A 19,587-nucleotide genomic window follows, 5' to 3' on the forward strand; every position below is an offset into this window, starting at 1 on the left:
GATGAAACACCTAATAACTATGAACCTGCTTTTCAGCCTGCCACCCATTCCCTATTGCAATATATCAACTTACCATTTATTTTAATGTGGCACATGCAATTTATTCTTCAAGTGCAACAGGCACTAAATTTGTAAATGAAACACTGAAATATAAATTTTTTTTCTAGCAACAACCTCTTCATTGGTTTCAGATCTCTTTAATGTGGAATTATTCAGATGACTTTTACTTCTGCAGAGATTCTGCATACTGATTGATATTGGTGGATTTTATGACAGAAGTTTGAGTGTTCCTTTATGGTTGAAATGTTCTGAATTGGGCAGGCTGTCATTATTGGTTCATATGATTTGTTTCATTGCTTAAAGGAAAGATGCTCAGAACTATAAATTTAAAACACACTCTAACAAGTGGTGCTGTGTTATACAAGGGATATAATTCAATTATTATGTAGCATAATAGTCAGGAAGGTGAATCGAAGAACTCTTGCATGTTTCTAAAAATGTGTGCAAGGAGCCTATGATTTGGAAACGGGCCAAAGGTAAACTTACCCTGCCACTAGCCAGATGCATATTCGTGAAATGTGGGTTTCGATGCTGTTTCAGTGAATGTGGGTTTCAAAGGTAGAGAAGTTTTAATGCTAAGTCTGTTTTCATTGTAAGACTATTGCTTTGTTTAGGTTTAGTAAATGTCTGTCAGTGTTTGTGCTATAAAATTTGAAATAAAAGTTGTAAATGAAATCCAGATATCTGTAGTCATTGTAGAAGTAAAGCATAAAACAAGTATGCACACAGAGATTTGAACAATTTCTATAAAATGGGGAGAAATAGCCAAGTAATGGGACACTGGAATGGCTGTGAGGGCGGGGCAGCATAGGGGATGGGGCAGTGTGGGCGGGGCTTGGGTTTGCACCCCCCCTGCAAAAAATCCTGCGGGCTCCCTTGTAGGTAGGTGCTAGGCTATCAGCCCTAGAGCCTATATAAGCCTAGCCAAAAAGGTACCCTGACTTTCGCCACCCAAGAAAATTATTTTCCTGTGCCCCTGTCAAGCAGAGCCACAGAAGTGATCCCAGGGATGAATTTCCTATTTCCCATCCAATCATCAAAATTTTTCTTGAAGAGTGCTAATGAGGAGCTCTGTTTGACACAGATAGGTAGTCTGTTCCAGAGTATGGGAGGTCTCTGGGACAGGAGTCTATCCCTCCAGCATGTTCTGTTTATTGTGGTGACAAGGTTTAGGTCCCTAGAGCGTGTAGCTCAGAGGGATTGTGATTTCTTTAAGTGGAGAATGTCCAACAGCTCTGGGTTTGACATAGCTTTGTATGTTAGGCAGAGATCGCCACTGAGTAGGCGAAGCGACAGAGTAAAGCTGGAGTTTTTTGAGACGGTCTGCGTAGGGCATCTGTTTGAGGCCAGTAATCCTCTTTGTGAGGTATTTCTGTGGCATTTCCAGTTGTTGTAGATGTCTTGTGAGGTACATATCAAAAGGAGCGTTGTACTCTATAATGGGTCTAATGAGTGATGAGTAGAGGGGAACAATGACCTCTTTTTTTCTGGATGAGAAACCTTTTGTGATGAGGTGTGCCACGTAGAAGGATTTCCTAACCACTGTGGCGATGTGATTATCAAAGGAGAGACTACTGTCCACCTATGTCTCAAGGTCTCTTAACACACTTTGAGTGTTAAGTAGACTACTGCCTATATGGTAGTTCATGGGTACAGAGTTTTTACCAAAGGGTATGACAATGCACTTTTTGGCATTGAGGTTGAGGCCATCTGTCTCAGTGAGGCCCTCTTGTAGGATGTCCACATCATTAGGAATTCTGGTTATGGCTCCTAGTTTGCAGTCATCTGTAAACTTAGTTAGACAAAGACCTTCTGTGTTAGCCTGTACTTCAGAGAAGTAGATACCAAACAGGAGAGGATCCAGGACTGAACCCTGTGGTAATCCACTTGTCTCTGGTCTGAAGTCGGATTTGGAGTCTGCTACTTTTACAGTGTGGGTTCTGTCAGTAAGCCATTTGGCAACCCATCTTGTGACATAGGGATTTTTACTTAGTTTAGTGAGTTTATCTATAATTACAGAGTGGGGGATGGTGTTGAAAGCCTTGGCGAGATCTAGATATGCTGTTTGAACCACCTTACCCTCATCTATGGCTTTGGTGACTGCTTCAAAGAAGTCAGTCAGGTTTAGGAGACATGATCTGCCTTTTACAAACTCGAACTGTGTGGGGTCCAGAGTTTGGAGTTTACCAGTGTCTTTGTTTATGAGTTCCATGATGATACGTTCCATGGCCTTGCAGACCAGGCTCGTCAGGCTAATGGGGCAGTGTTCCCAGGGTCTGTTGTGGCTCCCCCTTTGTGCAGTGGGATAACCATCGCAGTGCACCATTCAATGGATGCAAAGCCTGAGGTGAGGCTATGATTGAACATGGTACTTAGGTGGGGTGCCAGTTCATTCTATAGTTCATGTAGAATGCAGCCTGGGATGTTGTCAGGTCCCATGGATGCTATGTTCTTGGCTTTGGAGAGTGAGGTTTACCTGTGCAGCCGTGATTACAGGAACTTTGCATTCTTCCGGCATAGAGATGGGCCCTTTAGGGGGTGAGAGGGGGGATAAAGTTAGCACTGAAACTATCTTCCAGGACGTTGGCAATATCAGTTGGTTCTGTATATTTAGTGCCATTGTGCTGCAACTCAGAGCAGATCTGGGTGTTGCCATTGAGATTCTTGACATAGCTATAGAATGCTTTGTGGTTGTCTTTAGAATCAGTGGTGATTTTATTTTCATAACTAGCTTTGGAGGATTTTATGAGGGATCTCAGCTTCTTACTGAGGCTGACCAGGGAGTTCCTCCAATCATGGGATTTTACTCTTTTTTTGCAACAGTTTCTTTCTTCTGTTGTAGAGTTTTTTTATGGCAGAAGACCACCAGATTGGCTTCCGTTTTTTGGAGGATAGCTTCTTGGTTCTGTTAGGATTAGCACGATCCATGCACTCGTGTAAGTGCTTATAAAGTGTATTTGTGTAGGATGCAGCAGTTGTACCTCTATTGTCCATCTGCATGGGTGTCGTGAAGTTTGCCACTTCTGTCTTAAGAAGCATGCAGTTGGCTTTGGAGAAATTTTTTACGGTTGTTTCGCTAATGGGGGTGGGGCAGGATGTGGAGGTCTAGGGTGATTATCTTGTGGTCAGATCTGACCAACGAGGAATTGAACTCTGGGGTGGAACACCGGTCGCCCATGTTGGTAATGACCAGGTCTAGGATACTGCTGCCCCTCGTGGGGGTGTGGATAAGTTGATCCAAGGCGTTGGAATTTATGAATTCTAGAAAACGTTGATCAAAAGAGTTGGTACATGAGTAGTTTTCCCAGTTAATGGTGAGGTAGTTGAAATCACCCATTATTAGGGTGTTGGGTTGTACCAAATATTTTCCAGTGTATCAAGAAAAGAGGAGGGGGGAATCCTGGGGCATGGTGGGGGGTCTGTAACAAGCTACAATTTGGATTGCGGTCTTACCCAGAGTTAGTTGCACTTGGATAATCTCGGATGCATTATGCTGAGCAACTAGCTTGGAGGTGTGGACATCCTTAATGAAAATGGACACGTCTCAGCCTTTAGTGTTTCGGACTGGGTTAGGTGGCCAAAAGGTGTCATATGAATTATAGCCTGGTAATGCAGGGGTGCTCTCTGGAGCTTTGAACCAGGTCTCTGTCACTGCACAGATGTCGATGTTCTCCATTTTAAGGAGTGCCTTGAGTAAGTGCATTTTGAGGTTTAGACCCCTAGTATTGAGTAGCATTACCCTCAGATTTTGCTTGCTTGTACCTGTTACGGTGGTGAATTTGTCATTTGAATCTTGCCTAAAAAAGGCACTATGGGGTGGCAAGAGCCTTTGCCAGTATCCGGAATCCCAAGGGTGACAGGTGCAGGCCATCGCTGGCAAAGCATTGTGGTCTGTCAATCATGTCATCCCAGGCAGACAGATACTGGATTCCCTTAAAATGACACCAGAAGCTTAGCCAAGTGTTGAAGTCAATCATTTTGTCCTTGTACTGTGGTATAATTCTGGGTGATGGCAGGATGCTACTCAGGGCTAGGATCTTACCTGCCTGGGCTACAAGATCGGAGAGTTCCTCCATGTTTCTTTTCATGTAGTCCAGGGAGTATGTCATTCACACCAACATGGACAATGGCAAAGTCACATTTGCACTTGTTGTGGAGTGACCTGAGTGCATGCGTTATGTGGCGGATCCTGGCACCCCCCAGGCAGCTGATAGTAACTTTCTCCTTGTTTATCCTAGTGAGTGGAACAACAGTGTGCCTGACTATAGAGTCACCTATGACTAGAATGTTGGGTACATTATGCCTTATGGGCTGTAGCTGAGTGACACACTGAATTTGTAGGCTATGTGTCATTTGGGTTGTGTTGGGGGGTGGAGGATGCTTGCATCTCTGCTTTGGAGGTCTCGGTTGTTTGGGCAGATTTTTATTGAGAGCCTCCGCGAATGTAGTTGTGTGTTTTGTGCTTCTCTGTGTGTGTTTTGGTGGTGTAGGTTTTGAGGGACTATGTGATGAGTGTGGTGAGGTGCAAGTATTTACCTTCTCCTCTTGACTGTCTAGTCCAGTCTTCGATGAAGAGAGCTTTGCTTCCAGTTTGACTATATAAGTGCATCTCTCACAGGTTGTAGTATTGGGTGGTAGGAGGAGAGGGTTGTCTGTGTACATAAGGCAATTGCTGCATTGCCCCAAGATGCTCAGATTCATCAGGTAGACAGGAGGAAACACCGTGAGCTGACCTTAAGACATGCCTGGATAGGTGCTTATTTATTAAGTACTAAAAACTGTTTTCCTCTAGGCAAGTGAGGAAAGTTGAGTGCTGTAGTAATTTGTAGCTTATTTAGTGCTTACAACAAGTTCTGAACAAGTGCTGAACTCAAAGAAACAAATGTGAGTGCTAAAATGAAAAAGCTGGCTAGTTGTAAGGGAAAATTTGAAGAGCAGACGTTATGGCGCCAGCAATAGTTTAACCTTAGTTAAGTGGGGGGTGTGGGTGGCTCAGGAATAGTCCTGGATACAGAAAATCTGTATCCGGACTAGACTTGTTACAGGAAAGGGGGGAAACAAGTTTAGAATTTTTTTTTTCAGTAAAGTGGAAAAGGAGAAAGCTGGAACAGAAGTTAATTCAAGGTTAAGAATCTGAATGGGTTGGCCTTCACAAATGTTCTCTCTCTATTACATTGAATGAACTAATGACACTAGACTGGGAGGAGTAACCCAGATCAAATATACAGTATGGGCTGGCAACTGCAAAGCCACCAAGTATAAGAACACCACAACAATAGGGGGTGTGGGAAACTACAACTATTACAGCTACTAGCTGTAGCCACTAAATGAAAGTTTCAAACAGATCAAGGAGCAAGAAGACTCTAGAGAATGCTTTTAACTGCAAACAGACTAGACTAGAACACAGAAACCTCAAAAAATCAACAAAACACGGATAGAGCACTCACAAACAGAAAATACAACTCTCAGTATGAAAAAGCAGTTTACAGTTAAGTAATTTAATAAACATGCAATTAGAGTAATGAAACAGTACCTAGCAATGAAAAATACAGTTAAAACAGTATAAAACAATATGGAAATGCAGTGAAACAGTAAAAAAGCTTTATAACAGTACAACCAGTTAATTACCTGAACTTGTACTTACTGCTGATACTGCTGTTAGGAAGCTGACCAGTTAATTATCTGACCTTGTAGTTATTGCTGATACCATTGTCAGGAAGCTGACCACTTAATTATCTGAACTTGTACTTAATGCTGATACTACTGTCAGGAAGCTGACCAGTTAATTACTTGACCTTGTACTTGCTGCAGATACCGCTGACAGGAAGCTGACCAGTTACTTATCTGAGCTTGTACTTACTATAGATACCATGGTCAGGAAGCCGACCAGTTAATTATAAGTACTTGTACTTACTGCTGATGTTACTGTCAGGAAACTGAGCAGTTAATTATCTGACCTTGTACTTACTGCTGATACCACTGTCAGGAAGTGACCAGTTAATTATCTGAACTTGTACTTACTGCTGATACCGCTGTCTGGAAGCTGACCAGTTAATTATCTGACCTTGCACTTACTGTTGGTACCACTGCCAGGAAGCTGACCAGTTACTTATCTGAGATTGTACTTACTGCTGATACCACTGTCAGGAAGCTGACCACTTAATTATCTGACCTTGTAATTACTGCAGATACTGCTGTCAGGAAGCTGACCAGTTAATTATCTGGACTTTTACTTAATGCTGATATCACTGTCAGGAAGCTGACCAGTGAATTATCTGACCTTGTACTTACTACAGATACCATGGTCAGGAAGCTGACCAGTGAATTATCTGACCTTGTACTTACTACAGATACCATGGTCAGAAAACTGAGCAGTTAATTATCTGACCTTGTACTTACTGCTGATACTGCTGTGAGGAAGCTGACCAGTTAATTACCTGACCTTGTACTTACTGCTGATACCGCTGTCAGGAAGCTGACCAGTTAATTATTTGAACTTGTACTTATTGCTGATAGAGCTGTCAGGAAGCTGACCAGTTAATTATCTGACCTTGCACTTACTGTTGGTACCACTGCCAAGAAGCTGACCAGTTAATTATCTGAACTTGTACTAACTGCAGTTACCACTGTCAGGAAGCTGACCAGTTAATTATCTGAACTTGTACTTACTGCTGATATCGCTGTCAGGAAGCTGACCAGTTAATTATCTGACCTTGTACTTACTGCTGATGCCACTGTCAGGAAGTGACCAGTTAATTATCTGACCTTGTACTTACTGCTGATGCCACTGTCAGGAAGTGACCAGTTAATTATATGACCTTTTACTTACTACTGATACTGCAGCCAGGAAGCTGACCAGTTAATTATCTGAGCTTGTACTTACCGCTGATACCACTGTTAGGAAGCTGACCAGTTAATTATCTGAACTTGCACTTACTTCTGATATTGCTGTCAGGAAGATGACCAGTTAATTATCTGAGCTTGTACTTACTGCCGATGCTGCTGTCAGGAAGCTGACCAGTCAATTATCTGAGCTTGTACTTACTGCCGATACCGCTGTCAGGAAGCTGACCAGTTAATTATCTGACCTTGTACTTACTACTGATACCGCTGTCAGGAAGCTGACCAGTTAATTATCTGAGCTTGTACTTACTGCCGATGCTGCTGGCAGGAAGCTGACCATTTAATTATCTGACTTTGTACTTACTGCCGATACCGCTGTCAGGAAGATGACTTTGTTGCACCTTCATTCCTCCTTCGCTCTCATCAGATGAGACTGTCTCATTTTTATTAATAAGTAACCACAGATGTTCTACAGGGATGTTGTACCCTGGAAATCAAAAACCAGTAGAAATTGTATAGTTAAAAAGGATCCTTCAAGGAGTTTTTTGCACTATCTTTACAATAGTTTAATCATGCAGTGTGGATGGATTTTGATACAAATAAATGAGAACAGAACAATACGTGACTACAAGCTATAGATAAAACCTAACTAATGTTGTGGTCAAATGGTTGTTGTGTACATTATTGTATTATTCTAGCCCTGCACTCTGTACCATTTATCTTAATAAAAACATTTCCCCACTGTTATTATATATTTTTTATCAGTATGAAAGTTTTGCTCCAGGTACTATCTTTATACTGAAGTTCAGAAGCATTCATATCTGTCTACACTTAGTGTTTATTTACTTTATATTCACTAACCTGGCAAACAAAGTGATCCAAGAAGTGTATCTTTGAAAATATAATCCAAGTCAAGGGCAACAGAAAACTAAATTACATGCAGAACAGAAGGAAAACATAACACCGACCATAACAGCATTACATCTCAATGTAATAACACAACAATACTCATCCGAACGTCCTAAGAAAAAATACATGAGACTATACGTATCTACAATGTATGCTTATTAAGTGGTCCATCTATTGTAATGCAACAGCTTAAAGTAAGACATATTCCCATTTGCAAGCATCCATAACAGACACAACCATTTCTAAACCATTTAGAAATTTCTTTCTAGCAATGGGTTGCATAACATCAGTACTTACCTAACTCAGTAAGGTGTTTCTGCTGTTTGATAATGAAAACACTAACATCTTTATTAGTTCTTACACTGATAGGAGCAACACTCCAGTCACCAGATTCTGGAATGAAGAAAAAGCCATAAACTACATCTGTTTTGGTCTGAGGGATGAAGAAAGTCCAGTAACCAAGACTGGTTATGGTCTGGAGCCCAGTTAGGAGAATCAAACGTACCTACAGAATGAATGAATCTAGTTTCCTACAATGAATTCTGTGCACAAGTAATGAGCTTGTATCACAAGCGATCAGTTTATTTACTTAAAAGCACAAGACACTAGACATGCTTCAATTGGCTGCCAAGATCCTTTGTGAATACAGAGCATCTATCTCCTTTCTAGGACTAAAAAAAAAAAGAAACAAGCTGTTTATTTCATAAAGACAGGGGTCTGAGCAGATTATCAGTGCATGTTCTAACTATGAAGTGACTGCAAATAAATAAAGCCATATTCCAGCTGTTTAAAATAAATCACTGCCTGTGATCTATCAGGCCTCAAGCACAACAAATATATAAATGTACTCTTATTCTTTAGCGAAGTCTCACTGAACATCAGTTCAAATTATACATGAAATGGAAAACTGAGCTACATTATGTCAATAGTCACACAGTTACTGGGATGTGAAAGGTTACTTTTGTACTGCCTGGTTAAGTAATTTGTGAAATTTCATTCAAAAACTTGCAAAATTCACAGTAACTGCAGCTGTAATAAACAACACACTGCCTTTCCAGCTAAATGTAATGTAAATGTAACCAATTCCATGTGTAAAATCCTTATTAAAAGTACCCAGATGAGTGTATGGTATACACTTCAAAAGTGTCTTTCAGCCACCGACTCACTGATGGCATCTTTCCGGGGAGTGCTTCGGTGTTAAAGACCCAAAGTGTCTCAAGGCACATGCTATTAGAGGAAGTAACCCCCCCCCCATGTTAAAAGAAAGTACAGTTGTGTTCACTTACCATAAATGTAGATGTTCGAGTGTATTCACTGTTGCAGTCATTACATTTAGGTAATCTGCTGGCAGGTTGCCCTCAGTCGGCCTGAATAAGTCTTGGGTCCTGCGCCAGTTGCTGTCTCTTCTTCCATGACGTCAGGTCGTCAGGGGTATAAAACATGCAGCCAATGCCATTTTTACCAGTTTTTCTTGCCCCAGATGTCAGGTGCCCCCCAAATGGGGAGCAAATTATATATATATATATATATATATATATATATATATATATATATATATATATTTAGGACACAAAAAAATTACCTCCAACTAAAAGCAAATACACCAAAAAGGCTTTTGAGCATAGTGAAGGAAAGAAGAGGTATAATAAGAGAGAAAAAAGGGGGCTGGCAGGTGGGTAACCCGGACTGCAACAGTGAATACACTCGAACATCTACATTTATGGTAAGTGTACACAACTGTACTATGTTCTTCGTGTTTCACTGTTGCAGTCATTACATTTGGGTAGAATCCCAAAGCTATGGATGGGAGGATGAAATTATATAGCATTAGGAGCAGCTATAAGGCCCTGCAGGACAGCAGTGGCAAAGCCTGCCCTGGATTTAGAAAAGAGAGGTAAATGGTAATGTTTGGTGAACGTATGAACTGATCTCCAAGTAGCAGCTTTTAGAACGTCTCTGGTAGGTACCCCTCTGAGAAAAAGCTGCAGAAGTAGATGCAGCCCTGGTGGTATGGGATCTGATCCCCTTGGGGACAGGTTTACCATGGTGCATGTAGCAGAAACAAATACAATGGCTTATCCATTTTGAAATAGTCTGCTTTAAAATAGCCTTCCCCTCCGCCCCTGCAGCAAATGCCACCTATAGTTGCTCAGACTTTCTTAGAGATTTTGTCCTGTTTAAGTAGAATCTTAGTTGTATGTGTACATCCAATGAGTGCAGAATCCGCTCCCCCTTGTTCTGCGGATTTGGGTAAAAGGTTGACAGAAGAATGGTCTGGTTAAGAGCCACACTGGATACCACCTTAGGCATAAAAGAAGGATTGGTCCTGAGGGCCACCCTGTCCGGATAAAAGATAATGAAAGGCTCCACTGCCATGAGAGCCTGTAGTTCTGAAATCCTTCTAGCTGAAGTGACTGCTAAAAGAAAAGCTGTCTTCCAAGAAAGGAATTTTATGTCTGCAGTAGCAGCTGGTTCAAAAGGAGGTAGGGTGAGTTTTTCCAGCACAAAATTGAGGTCCCATGCAGGAGTTGGTGCTCTCCTGGGAGGTCTCAAATTTTTGGCCCCTCTGAGGTACTGTTTTAGCAGGGGGATGAGAAAAGAGAGGAGGCTGTATGCTGTAATGAGCCAAGATGGCAGAGGCATGGATTTTTATAGAAGAAAAAGATAGGCCCTTGTGAAGCATCTGAGTTAAATATTGCAGAATCTGAGGAATATTGGGCATTGCTGTGTTTATTCCTTGTGCTTGGTTCCAGGCACAGAATCTCTTCCATTTATCAGCATCAGATTTTCTAGTACTAGGGCTTCTAGCCTCCAAAATGACATCCATCACAGGTTTACTGAGAGATGTGAGTGGTGAAAATAGTTGATTAGCCATGTTGCAAGATTCAGAGTTTGGAGCCGAGTGTGCAGAATTTGATAGTTCTGCTGAGACAATAGATGAGGTGTCTGAGGAAAGTACCACGGAGGAAGGTGTGACATATTCCATAGAAGCGGGTACCAGTGTTGGTGAGGCCAGTCTGGAGCAATCAGAATAATTTTTGGTTTTTCCTGTCTGCCTTTTAGTAAAGCCTTGGAGAGCAGAGGCAGAGGGGGAAAGGGCTGATAGGTTTTTCCAGCTGAAGGAGAGTGCATTCCATAAGATTTCTGCTTAGATCGTCTGCCAGAGTATTTTGCTTTCCTGGCAGGAACTGAGCTTGTAGATGTATTTGGTAAGTCAAGGCTGTGTTCCACAAGGCCATGGCTAGTCTGCAAAGAGGGCAGAAGTGGACCCCCATGCTTGTTTATGTACCACATAACTGTGGTGTTGTCCGTCTTTATCAGTAGTTGTCCTGGATGATGGAAGTCCTTGAATCAGAGCATTTTGTACAGCTAGCATTTCTTTCTGGTTGATATGTAGGTGCATTTGATTTAGGCTCCATTCACCCTGAATGCATCTCCCTGCCAGATGGGCCCCCCAAGCATAGTCTGATGCATCTGTAGTCAGGGTTTGGGTGGCAGGAGGTAGAATGAATGACAGTCCCTTGTTTTGGTGACAGGCCTCTGCCCACCATAGGAATTCCTATTGCAGGCAAGGAATGAGAGGGATCATTGTTTCCAGACTGTGACAATGCTGACTCTATAAGCTTTTTAGGTACCATTGAAGTTTCCTCATATGCAGTCTTGCATATGGAATTAGTAGAATGCAGGATGCCATGAACCCCAAAGCCTGCAGATTTTGTCTTGCAGATAGCCGGGTTTTTGTGGCCATTTGTTTGAAGTATGTTATCAACTGAATTTGTTTGTCTGGTGTGAGGTAAGCCATCTGGACAGTTGTATTCAAGCTTGCACCCAGGAATGTAATTATTTCAGAGGGTACCAGTTGTGATTTCTTTTTGTTTATGGTGTACCATAGGCATGTTAGAAGCCTTATTACAAACGCCAAATGTTGTAGAAGAGTGTCCTTGTCTTCTGCCTGAATTAGACAATCATCCAGATAAGGATAAATTTGAATGTTTCTTTGTCTGCAAAATGCAATCACTGGTGCCAGGCACTTTATGAAGACCCTGGGTGCAGTAGATAAGCCAAAGGGTAGTGCAGAGAACTGGTAATGCAAATAGCATGCTTTGAAGCGGAGGTATCTTCTGCAAGATTCCCTGATTGGGATATGCAGGTAAGCCTCTTTTAAGTCTAGAGTTACCAACCAGGCATCCTTGCCTAGCATAGGCAGTAACTGTTGTAGAGTCAGCATCTTGAATTTTGGAATGTCCAGGAAGGTATTTAGAATGGATAAGTGCAGAATTGGACGCCATGATTTGTCTTTTCTGGGTACCAGGAAAAGTCCTGAATAAAAACCTTGACCTTTTTCCTTTTCTGGTACTGGTTGAATAGCCCCCATATCCACGAGGGACATTACTTGTTTCTGGGCCTCTGCCCACTGATTTGGAGGCAGATCTGGCCATCTGTTTGGAATTAGCAACGTGTGGAAATGAAATTTGTATCCCTCTGATACTATATTTAAGACCGACTTGTCCTGGGTAATTAGATGCCAATTTTGAGCATCTCCCCAAAGGGGCTGCCAAAAGATAAGTGCTTGGAAATGACAGAGGAAAGTCATTGAGACTGTTTACCGTAGGGGGGTGCTTTGCTACTTCCTGATTTGGAGGTGGAGGCACCCCATTGTTTTGTCCTGTAAGATCCTTGTGACTGAAACCTGGAGCCTTTGGACTGTCTGGGTTTGACTTGAGCGGCTCTAATGGGTACTGGAAAGGACCAGTTTTTAGTAAGCCAGTGCCTACTGAACCTGGGTGGCTGCACTTGCAAGAAATCTTTTACAGTTTGCATAGATTTAGCCTTGTCTTCCATCTTTTTCAAAACTTCTTCTGCCTTATTACCAAACAGACTGTCCTGCTGTAAAGGAGCATCCAACAATTTAGCTTTAACATGATCAGGCAGATTTTGCTCCTTGAGCCAAGCATGCCTTCTTATCATAGATCCAGTTACAGCGGCCCTGCAAGAGGTCTCCAAGAAATCAAAACCACATTGCAAAGTATGCTTTCCAACTTGTTCAGCCGAATGCAATAAATCCTGTAACTTTATTTTCCACACAATCAGAAATCAACATAATTTTCTGTTTAAGTAAGCCCATGACATGCTGTTGATATTTAAGCATATGACGTTTTAAAGCCCTGATTGCCAGGGTTGCAGACGTATAAACCTTCTTACCCCATCTATCCAGTGCCCTGGAGTCTCTATCAGAAGGGGTAGGATTTTTTGCAGTAGAAGCCTTAACACCCTTGGGACCCTGAGACATTGTTTCAGGATCAGCAGTAGGATTTTTGAAAAGAAATTTGTGGGAGTCAGGAACCCTGTAGTATCTGTCTGGCTTACTAGAAGCTGGAGGCAGGGAATCAGGGGCCATGCTGGATTCTGAGAAAACATCATCAACAATGTCTAAAACAGGAGGTGTAGCCAAAGGCCCTAAACCTCTTTTTGGAGTCTGAAAAATCCTGACTCTCCCAATGAAAATGTTCCCTTAAGGCATGCAAAGTCTCTCCAAAAGAAAAATCCTCAGAAGGAGAAGCAGAAGGGATGGCTTCTTCTGCATCGGAGTCCTCATAAGGGGGAATAGAAAATTCCTGATCAGAAGAGGAATCAGAAGAAATGGAAACCTGATCTGAAGATTCATAATCAATGCCTTGCCTAGGCCTCTTAGCAGGAGGGGGTTGGGAACCCCTGATCAAGGTAATTAAATCCTCAGCCATTTTGGTCATTTGTTTTTTAGGCATAGGAGCCTGAGCACGTGGCTCATGCGTTGGTTTTTTAGACATAGAAGTTGTTTTTTGCCTTGTTTTTGATGATGGCATCAGTTTAATATACAAATATTTAGGCCTGAAAACACCCTCAAAAGCCGGTGCCTGCTCAGCAGCTCCGGACCCATCCAAGGGAGAGACATCCGCGGGTTCAATACTTGAAGAATCTCACAGCATACTGGACTCCGAGGGTCTCGGTAGGGGCCTGCGACTCAAAAGTAGTGGGCATCAGGGGCTGGGAAAGCACCTCACTGAGTACTGGCAAACCGGCGACTGGCTTAGGAGAAACTTCGTCGTCTGTTTTGGACCTCGACGGTCTGTCTCTTTTTCTTTGCGTTTTTTGTGAATTCCGGTAGTCGGATTGCTAACCGATGACATTTCAGGATAGTTAAATCTTGTGCCAAAGTATTTAGAAGCAATAATATACCAACGCTTAATAGTGCATTGGTTAAATTTAGCACAAAACTGACAGCAAGGCACGTTGTGGTCAGGGCCTAGGCAAGGAATACAGTACAAATAAAAATCCTTATGAGGTTTTGCTTCCCACAAGTAATACAATTATTAACTTTTACTGACATCGGAAAGGAGCAAGAAAAAGTTTCCCCAACGGGGTGCTTAGCTTTAGTTTGAAGACTTAGGTTCTGAAACTCGAAAATGAAAATTTCAGGAGTTGGCCAATCGGCACTTGTGAACTGCTTCTGCTTCGGGCACCGCATGGCAAGAAAGACTGATTAAAATGGTATCGGCTGCATATTTTATACCCCTGACAACCTGACGTCATGGAAGAGGAGACAGCAACTGACGCAGGACCCAAGACTTTGTTATTCAGGCCGACTGAGGGCAACCTGCCAGCAGATTACCCAAATGTAATGACTGCAACAGTGAAACACAAAGAACATCAGGAGTAAGCGTTAGTGCGGTGCTAAAGAATATGGCTTTAATATTCGAACAGCCAACTCTCCCACCTGGCTCCATGGTGCAAAGGGGTGGAGCCCCAACTGAGGTACACTTAGGGGCTCTAGCACTGGAGCAGCTGGGCAGGAAGGGGAAGAAGTAAAAGGGCATGGCCCAATTACCTCTCCTGGAAGGACAATGGGGTTTGCATGCACTTAGCAGCATCTTGGGCAGCTCATTCTCCCCGGTGAAGACTGAAGAGACCCCCATTCATGCTGTGGGGGAAGCGACAGGCAGGGATCCTTGGTAGGAATGGCCCTGCAGAAGTGAGGGAATAATCCTGATCAGACTCCAGCTGTAAGATTTCCTTCCAAAGTAGTAAAGTTACATGTTTTGACTTCGAATGTACAGTTTTGTAAGTGGCTGTAAAAGCAATGAATTTCACTGTTCCCAAAGTTAACTACTCGCATCTTTCTTTAAAGAGGATTTGATTATTTATGTTTTTAAATGCTCTGGTCAGATCTATAAAAATAGCAACAGAAGCATGTCCCTTTTCTACTGCAGAAGTTATACTACCTGCAAGTGTAGACAGTAATCAGAGTGTTGTGTCCGCTGCTAAACCCATGCTGAGAATCAATAATTAGGTCAAATTTATTGAGTTGTTCTTGCATTTGGTTACACAGTATTTTTCCTGACGTTTAGTTGGCTGGGTGTAGTGTATAGACAGGAGTGTAATCAGCACTGGAACAAGGTGTACTGTTTATTCAGAATGGAAGTGATGATCGAGTGCTTAAACTGTCTGAGAATGATATTCATGCTATCACAACAGGCATCAATGCTACAGATTTGTCTAGCAGTTTAATACAAAATTAAAGAAATTTGAGGCTCTTAAGTCTAATACCTTACCTACCAGGATAAGGCCTGAAAGGCACATTGTGAAGCCCTGTACTTATACCATGCAATGAAATTCTGGAACCAAATGCCATCTGTCGTCAGACAACCTCAGACTCAAAAACCTTTTAAAAAAAATCTTCACACTCCTCTCCTTAACTCTACAGTCCGTGCCTAGTCCTTTCTTCCTGCTTAATCAGCTGCTTCCCATACACTTTCCATCTTCCTAGATCAACGTTTTTCCTTTCATCGGTAACTCTAGAATTTTGCTCTTTTCAGAACTGTTGATATGGACCTTTAACTTTTTCTTTTCTGTAATCTTGACTATGTGGATTACTAAATATGTTGTTTGAGCTTTTATTCCAAGGATGTCTGCTGAAAAGGGGTTTTGTGTAACCAAGTCAGACTTCTGCAAATAAGTAAATAACAAATACATAAAGCTGCAGGGATACTGTTTGGGTTAGGGCTGCTTTTTGTATTTATTTTTTTTTCCAAGACATTTTCTCACTTCCCTTGAAGTTATTTATCTAAAATAGAAAGTTGTGAAAGAAAGCGGGAAATGTGTGAGTCTGGGCAGCTCAACCTGAGATCAGACTGCAGTGATGAGTGGGAGCAACGTTGAGGGTCACTGGATAAGTAGAGTGCTAAGGGTAGAATAACAGGGGTGCTCATAGTCAGTGGAACATTATATAGACAGTCTTTGGAACTATCAGAGTTGGATGCATCCTTTATGAGTTTCCAGAAAAAAACAATTAGGCTGTGGTTGTGTTCTTAGGTAGGCAGTTTTGGCTTTCTACACTTGTAACTTGCAAGATTTTCTAAGGGATAGCAAGTAGGAATAGTCATTTTGGTTTCTGGAAGCCTTCCATTGTTTACAGGTTTTGTCATGCTCTTTCAGCATTGCTATATTTATACATAATCTGTGTAGAGCTGTATAAACCTAATGTGAACTGTTCTAGTTTTAAAATATTTTTATTCTGAGTAACATATTCCATTATGATGGACAACAGAAGTGCTAGCTAACAGAATTCTGGAGTGCTCAAAGCTGGAGTAACAGCTCTGCTGGAATTCTAGGTCTCATCTGGACTTAAATAGACAAATGATTGTTCAAAGTCCTTAATTTTAAAATGCTTTGAACAAAGTACAGCTTCTGCCTAACTTAGAATTCATTGTATGTTGCTTTTACTGGCTGACAAAGTTTCAGCAGCAGTGATGTGATTGGTCTTTTGAAATGTCACATGATTTAAATTGTTTTAGAGAATGGGCAACCTGCAGAACAAAAGTTCTTCAGCAGGATGGTAATCTACGGATAACACCTGCTGAAAAATGAGCCCACCACTTCACGGCAGCATATCAAGCTGCCGTAGAGCTTGGCCACTATTATTTTACATACACTGAGCAGCGCTTTTACTGTTTAGCAAATCTAAACTAAAAAAAAAAAGAAAATTAAAAAACGTGTGTGTGTGTGGGTTTATGTCTGTGTGTGAGACAGAGCTCGATCAAGCTTTTATTTTACACTTGCTAAGTAGCGCTTTTGCTGTTTAGCGAGTGCAAAAAAACAAACAAAACAAAAAAAAGTGAGACAGAGAGACAAAGAGTGAGTGAAAGTGATCAATTGATCCCTGGCAGCAGCAGGGGTTTGTGTACCTCTGCACCTCTTAGGCTTTAGCTCAAGATATCTGGATAGGCCTAAAATAAATGGGGGACAAAGGCCCAAGATAGGGACATATTTTAAATGCTGCTATTACAAAATAACAAAGTCACTTGAAAACTAAGATAAGTGTTACCATGCTTTTCTGAAGCAGAGGTGTGTGTGTATGTGTATGTGTGTGTGTGTGTGTGTGTGTGTGTGTGTGTGTGTGTGTGTGTGTGTGTGTGTGTGTGTGTGTGTGTGTGTGAGAAAGAGAGAGAGAGAGAGAGAGAGACAGAGATGGACCACTGGCAGCAGCGGCAGTAAAGAGGTTTGCATACCTCTGGACATTTCAGCTAAAGAAATCTGGATAAAGCCTAAAATAATGGGAGAACAAAGGCTCCAAAATAGAAACAGATTTTATTTATTGCTCTTATAAAATTATAAACCTGCTTAAATAACAGGATTTGTGTTAGCATGAATTTTCTGAAGAAAATAAAACTCTGAAACTCGAATGTACGTCATTATTTAGTGACATCAGTCTCTAATGACTGTCAACAGACCAAATGTTTTAGGAATAAGGGACCAAAAAATAAAGCCTTTACCTAGATACTTTTAAAGTGTTCTATTTTGGTTGTAAAATGTTTCCACCAACACTATTAATATATACTAGAGCAAGTCTGAAACATTTTACATCAAAATTATTTTAAAAATATAGTAATAAAAACTAAGTAAGTAAAACACAACAATTTTACAGACAACCCATTCTCTAAGCGCAATAATACCCCCAAGGGTGTGCGTTATTGTGTAAATAGCACCCTTCCAAGGTAATACTCATATAACATCTATTTTGTTAGCACAGTCACAAGGTACATTTGATTTTAAGGACTGGGTTTCCACGTACTGGATTTCATTACAATCATGAACCATGCAAACTGATGAAATAAATTAGATAAACTAAATGAGACGAGATCAGTGTAGCACAAACTCACATTCTTTTTCAGAAAAAAGCAAACAGCTTTTCATAATCTTCATAATTTCCTTCCTGTACCATTCATCCAGTTATGTGGACAGTGCAGTGGTTGCGTTGTTGCCTCACAGCAAGAAGTTCTCTGGTTTGATTCTTGGCTGGTGAGCATTCTATGTGGAGTCTACATGTCCTCCCCTGCATGCATGTGGGTTTTCCCCAGGTGCTCCGGTTTCCTCCCATGTTACAAAGACATGCATCTGAAGCATTTCTCCCCAGGCCTCCGCTGAAAATTGGCTTCATTCCCAGTCGGACTTTCCCAGTAAATAAATGTAAAAAAAAAAAGTGCATCCCACAAGTAAAGATGGCACCTTGGAAATTGCCTTACCTACAGAAATCATGTTGTCGTAGTTTTGCACCATGACCTCTCTGTGTAGCTTTTTATCCTGCTTAGTCAGCATTTTCCATTCCTCTTTTGAAAACTTGACAGCAACATCTTCAAAGCTTTGTGGCACCTGAAAGGACACAGAATTTACTTGTTTATTCACAATTTCATTACACATAACAGATGAGGTTGAAACATTCCAACATAAGTGGCTATGTTATAATTTGGTAAAGGGACACTATCTTTCCATTCCCAAATATATTAGCAACTTCCTCGGCAGAGACATAAATAGCAAATAAAAACAAAATGTCCTCTCATAATTTAGGCCCAAATTAAAAAAAGGAAGCTGCTTGCTACATTTGTAGTCAGCTGCTTCCTAACATTTAGACCACACAAGCGCTAAAGCACTTCAGTCCTGACTGCAAATTGAAGGCCAACCATCATCGGACAATCACACTCCCTAGCACTTTCACTGGTGGTAGCTTCCCCTTGGCCCAACCGTGACCACGTATGTGCTCCAGGGTAGGGTAGCAACCAGGATGACCAGGTGTGTTTATTCAATCCCAGTATCACACATCTTTGCAAGAAGACTTAGAAACATTAAATGGTATGGATTTGCAATAAGACATTTAACTTACTTCATACAGAGGGATATAGACACGGGCACCCACAGGATTTTTTGCAGGGCTCTGAAAACCCAGAGTCCCCACACACACAGCCATTCCAGTGTCCCTGAAGCTCACAGTTCCTTGAAAACTGACTTGAAACTAAATTCCTTGAAAAATGCAGCTTGGCATTTGGGGTAGAGGATTCAGGTTTTTGTTTCCTGTAGCTAAGGTACAAGGTTTGAGCCTAAGCAATTTGCTAACCACCTGCTAACCTTAACTAGGTCATTTCACTCTCTCACACACACCTCGACCTCTTAGTGCAAGAAATCTGGAAAAAGCCTGAAATAAATGGAGACAGATTATAAACAATGCTCTCATGAACTTTGAAAACTGCCAGAACGACTCTTTGTGTTAGTATGCATTTTTCTAAAGGATATGAAGTCTAAAACTCAAATGTCTGTTATTATTTAGCAACTTCAATCCTTTTTATGAGGAAAAGCCATAAGTATGGGGCAAAAATCTGGACATTCTGCAAAAACCTGGACAGTTCAGGGGTATGCATACCTATCCCTTACACCCACACCCACATCCACTCAACCTCTTAGAGCAAG

At 41.5% G+C, this 19,587-nt stretch overlaps 1 protein-coding gene across 2 annotated transcripts in view; it reads right to left on the minus strand.

Annotated features, from left to right (window-relative positions):
• The window catches only part of LOC122798746 (zinc finger protein 271-like), a 63,304-nt gene extending 44,810 nt beyond the window's left edge, over positions 1–18,494 (minus strand). The window contains exons 1-2 of one of the 2 annotated variants that reach the window (XM_044067847.1): positions 18,372–18,494; positions 7,268–7,390 (exon numbers count right to left, since the gene is read on the minus strand). In XM_044067847.1, coding sequence (XP_043923782.1) covers positions 7,268–7,390; positions 18,372–18,444 — 196 coding nt within the window. In that variant the 5' untranslated portion in view covers positions 18,445–18,494. Of the gene's footprint in view, positions 1–7,105; positions 7,127–7,267; positions 7,391–18,371 lie in introns of those variants that run through there. The other variant, XM_044067848.1, reaches the window with a different exon arrangement.
• Between the last annotated feature and the right edge of the window lie 1,093 nt (positions 18,495–19,587).

Source organism: Protopterus annectens, chromosome 3.part1 (assembly GCF_019279795.1).
Source record: "Protopterus annectens isolate FY-2018-M chromosome 3.part1, PAN1.0, whole genome shotgun sequence".
Classification (NCBI taxonomy): Eukaryota; Metazoa; Chordata; order Ceratodontiformes; family Protopteridae; genus Protopterus; species Protopterus annectens.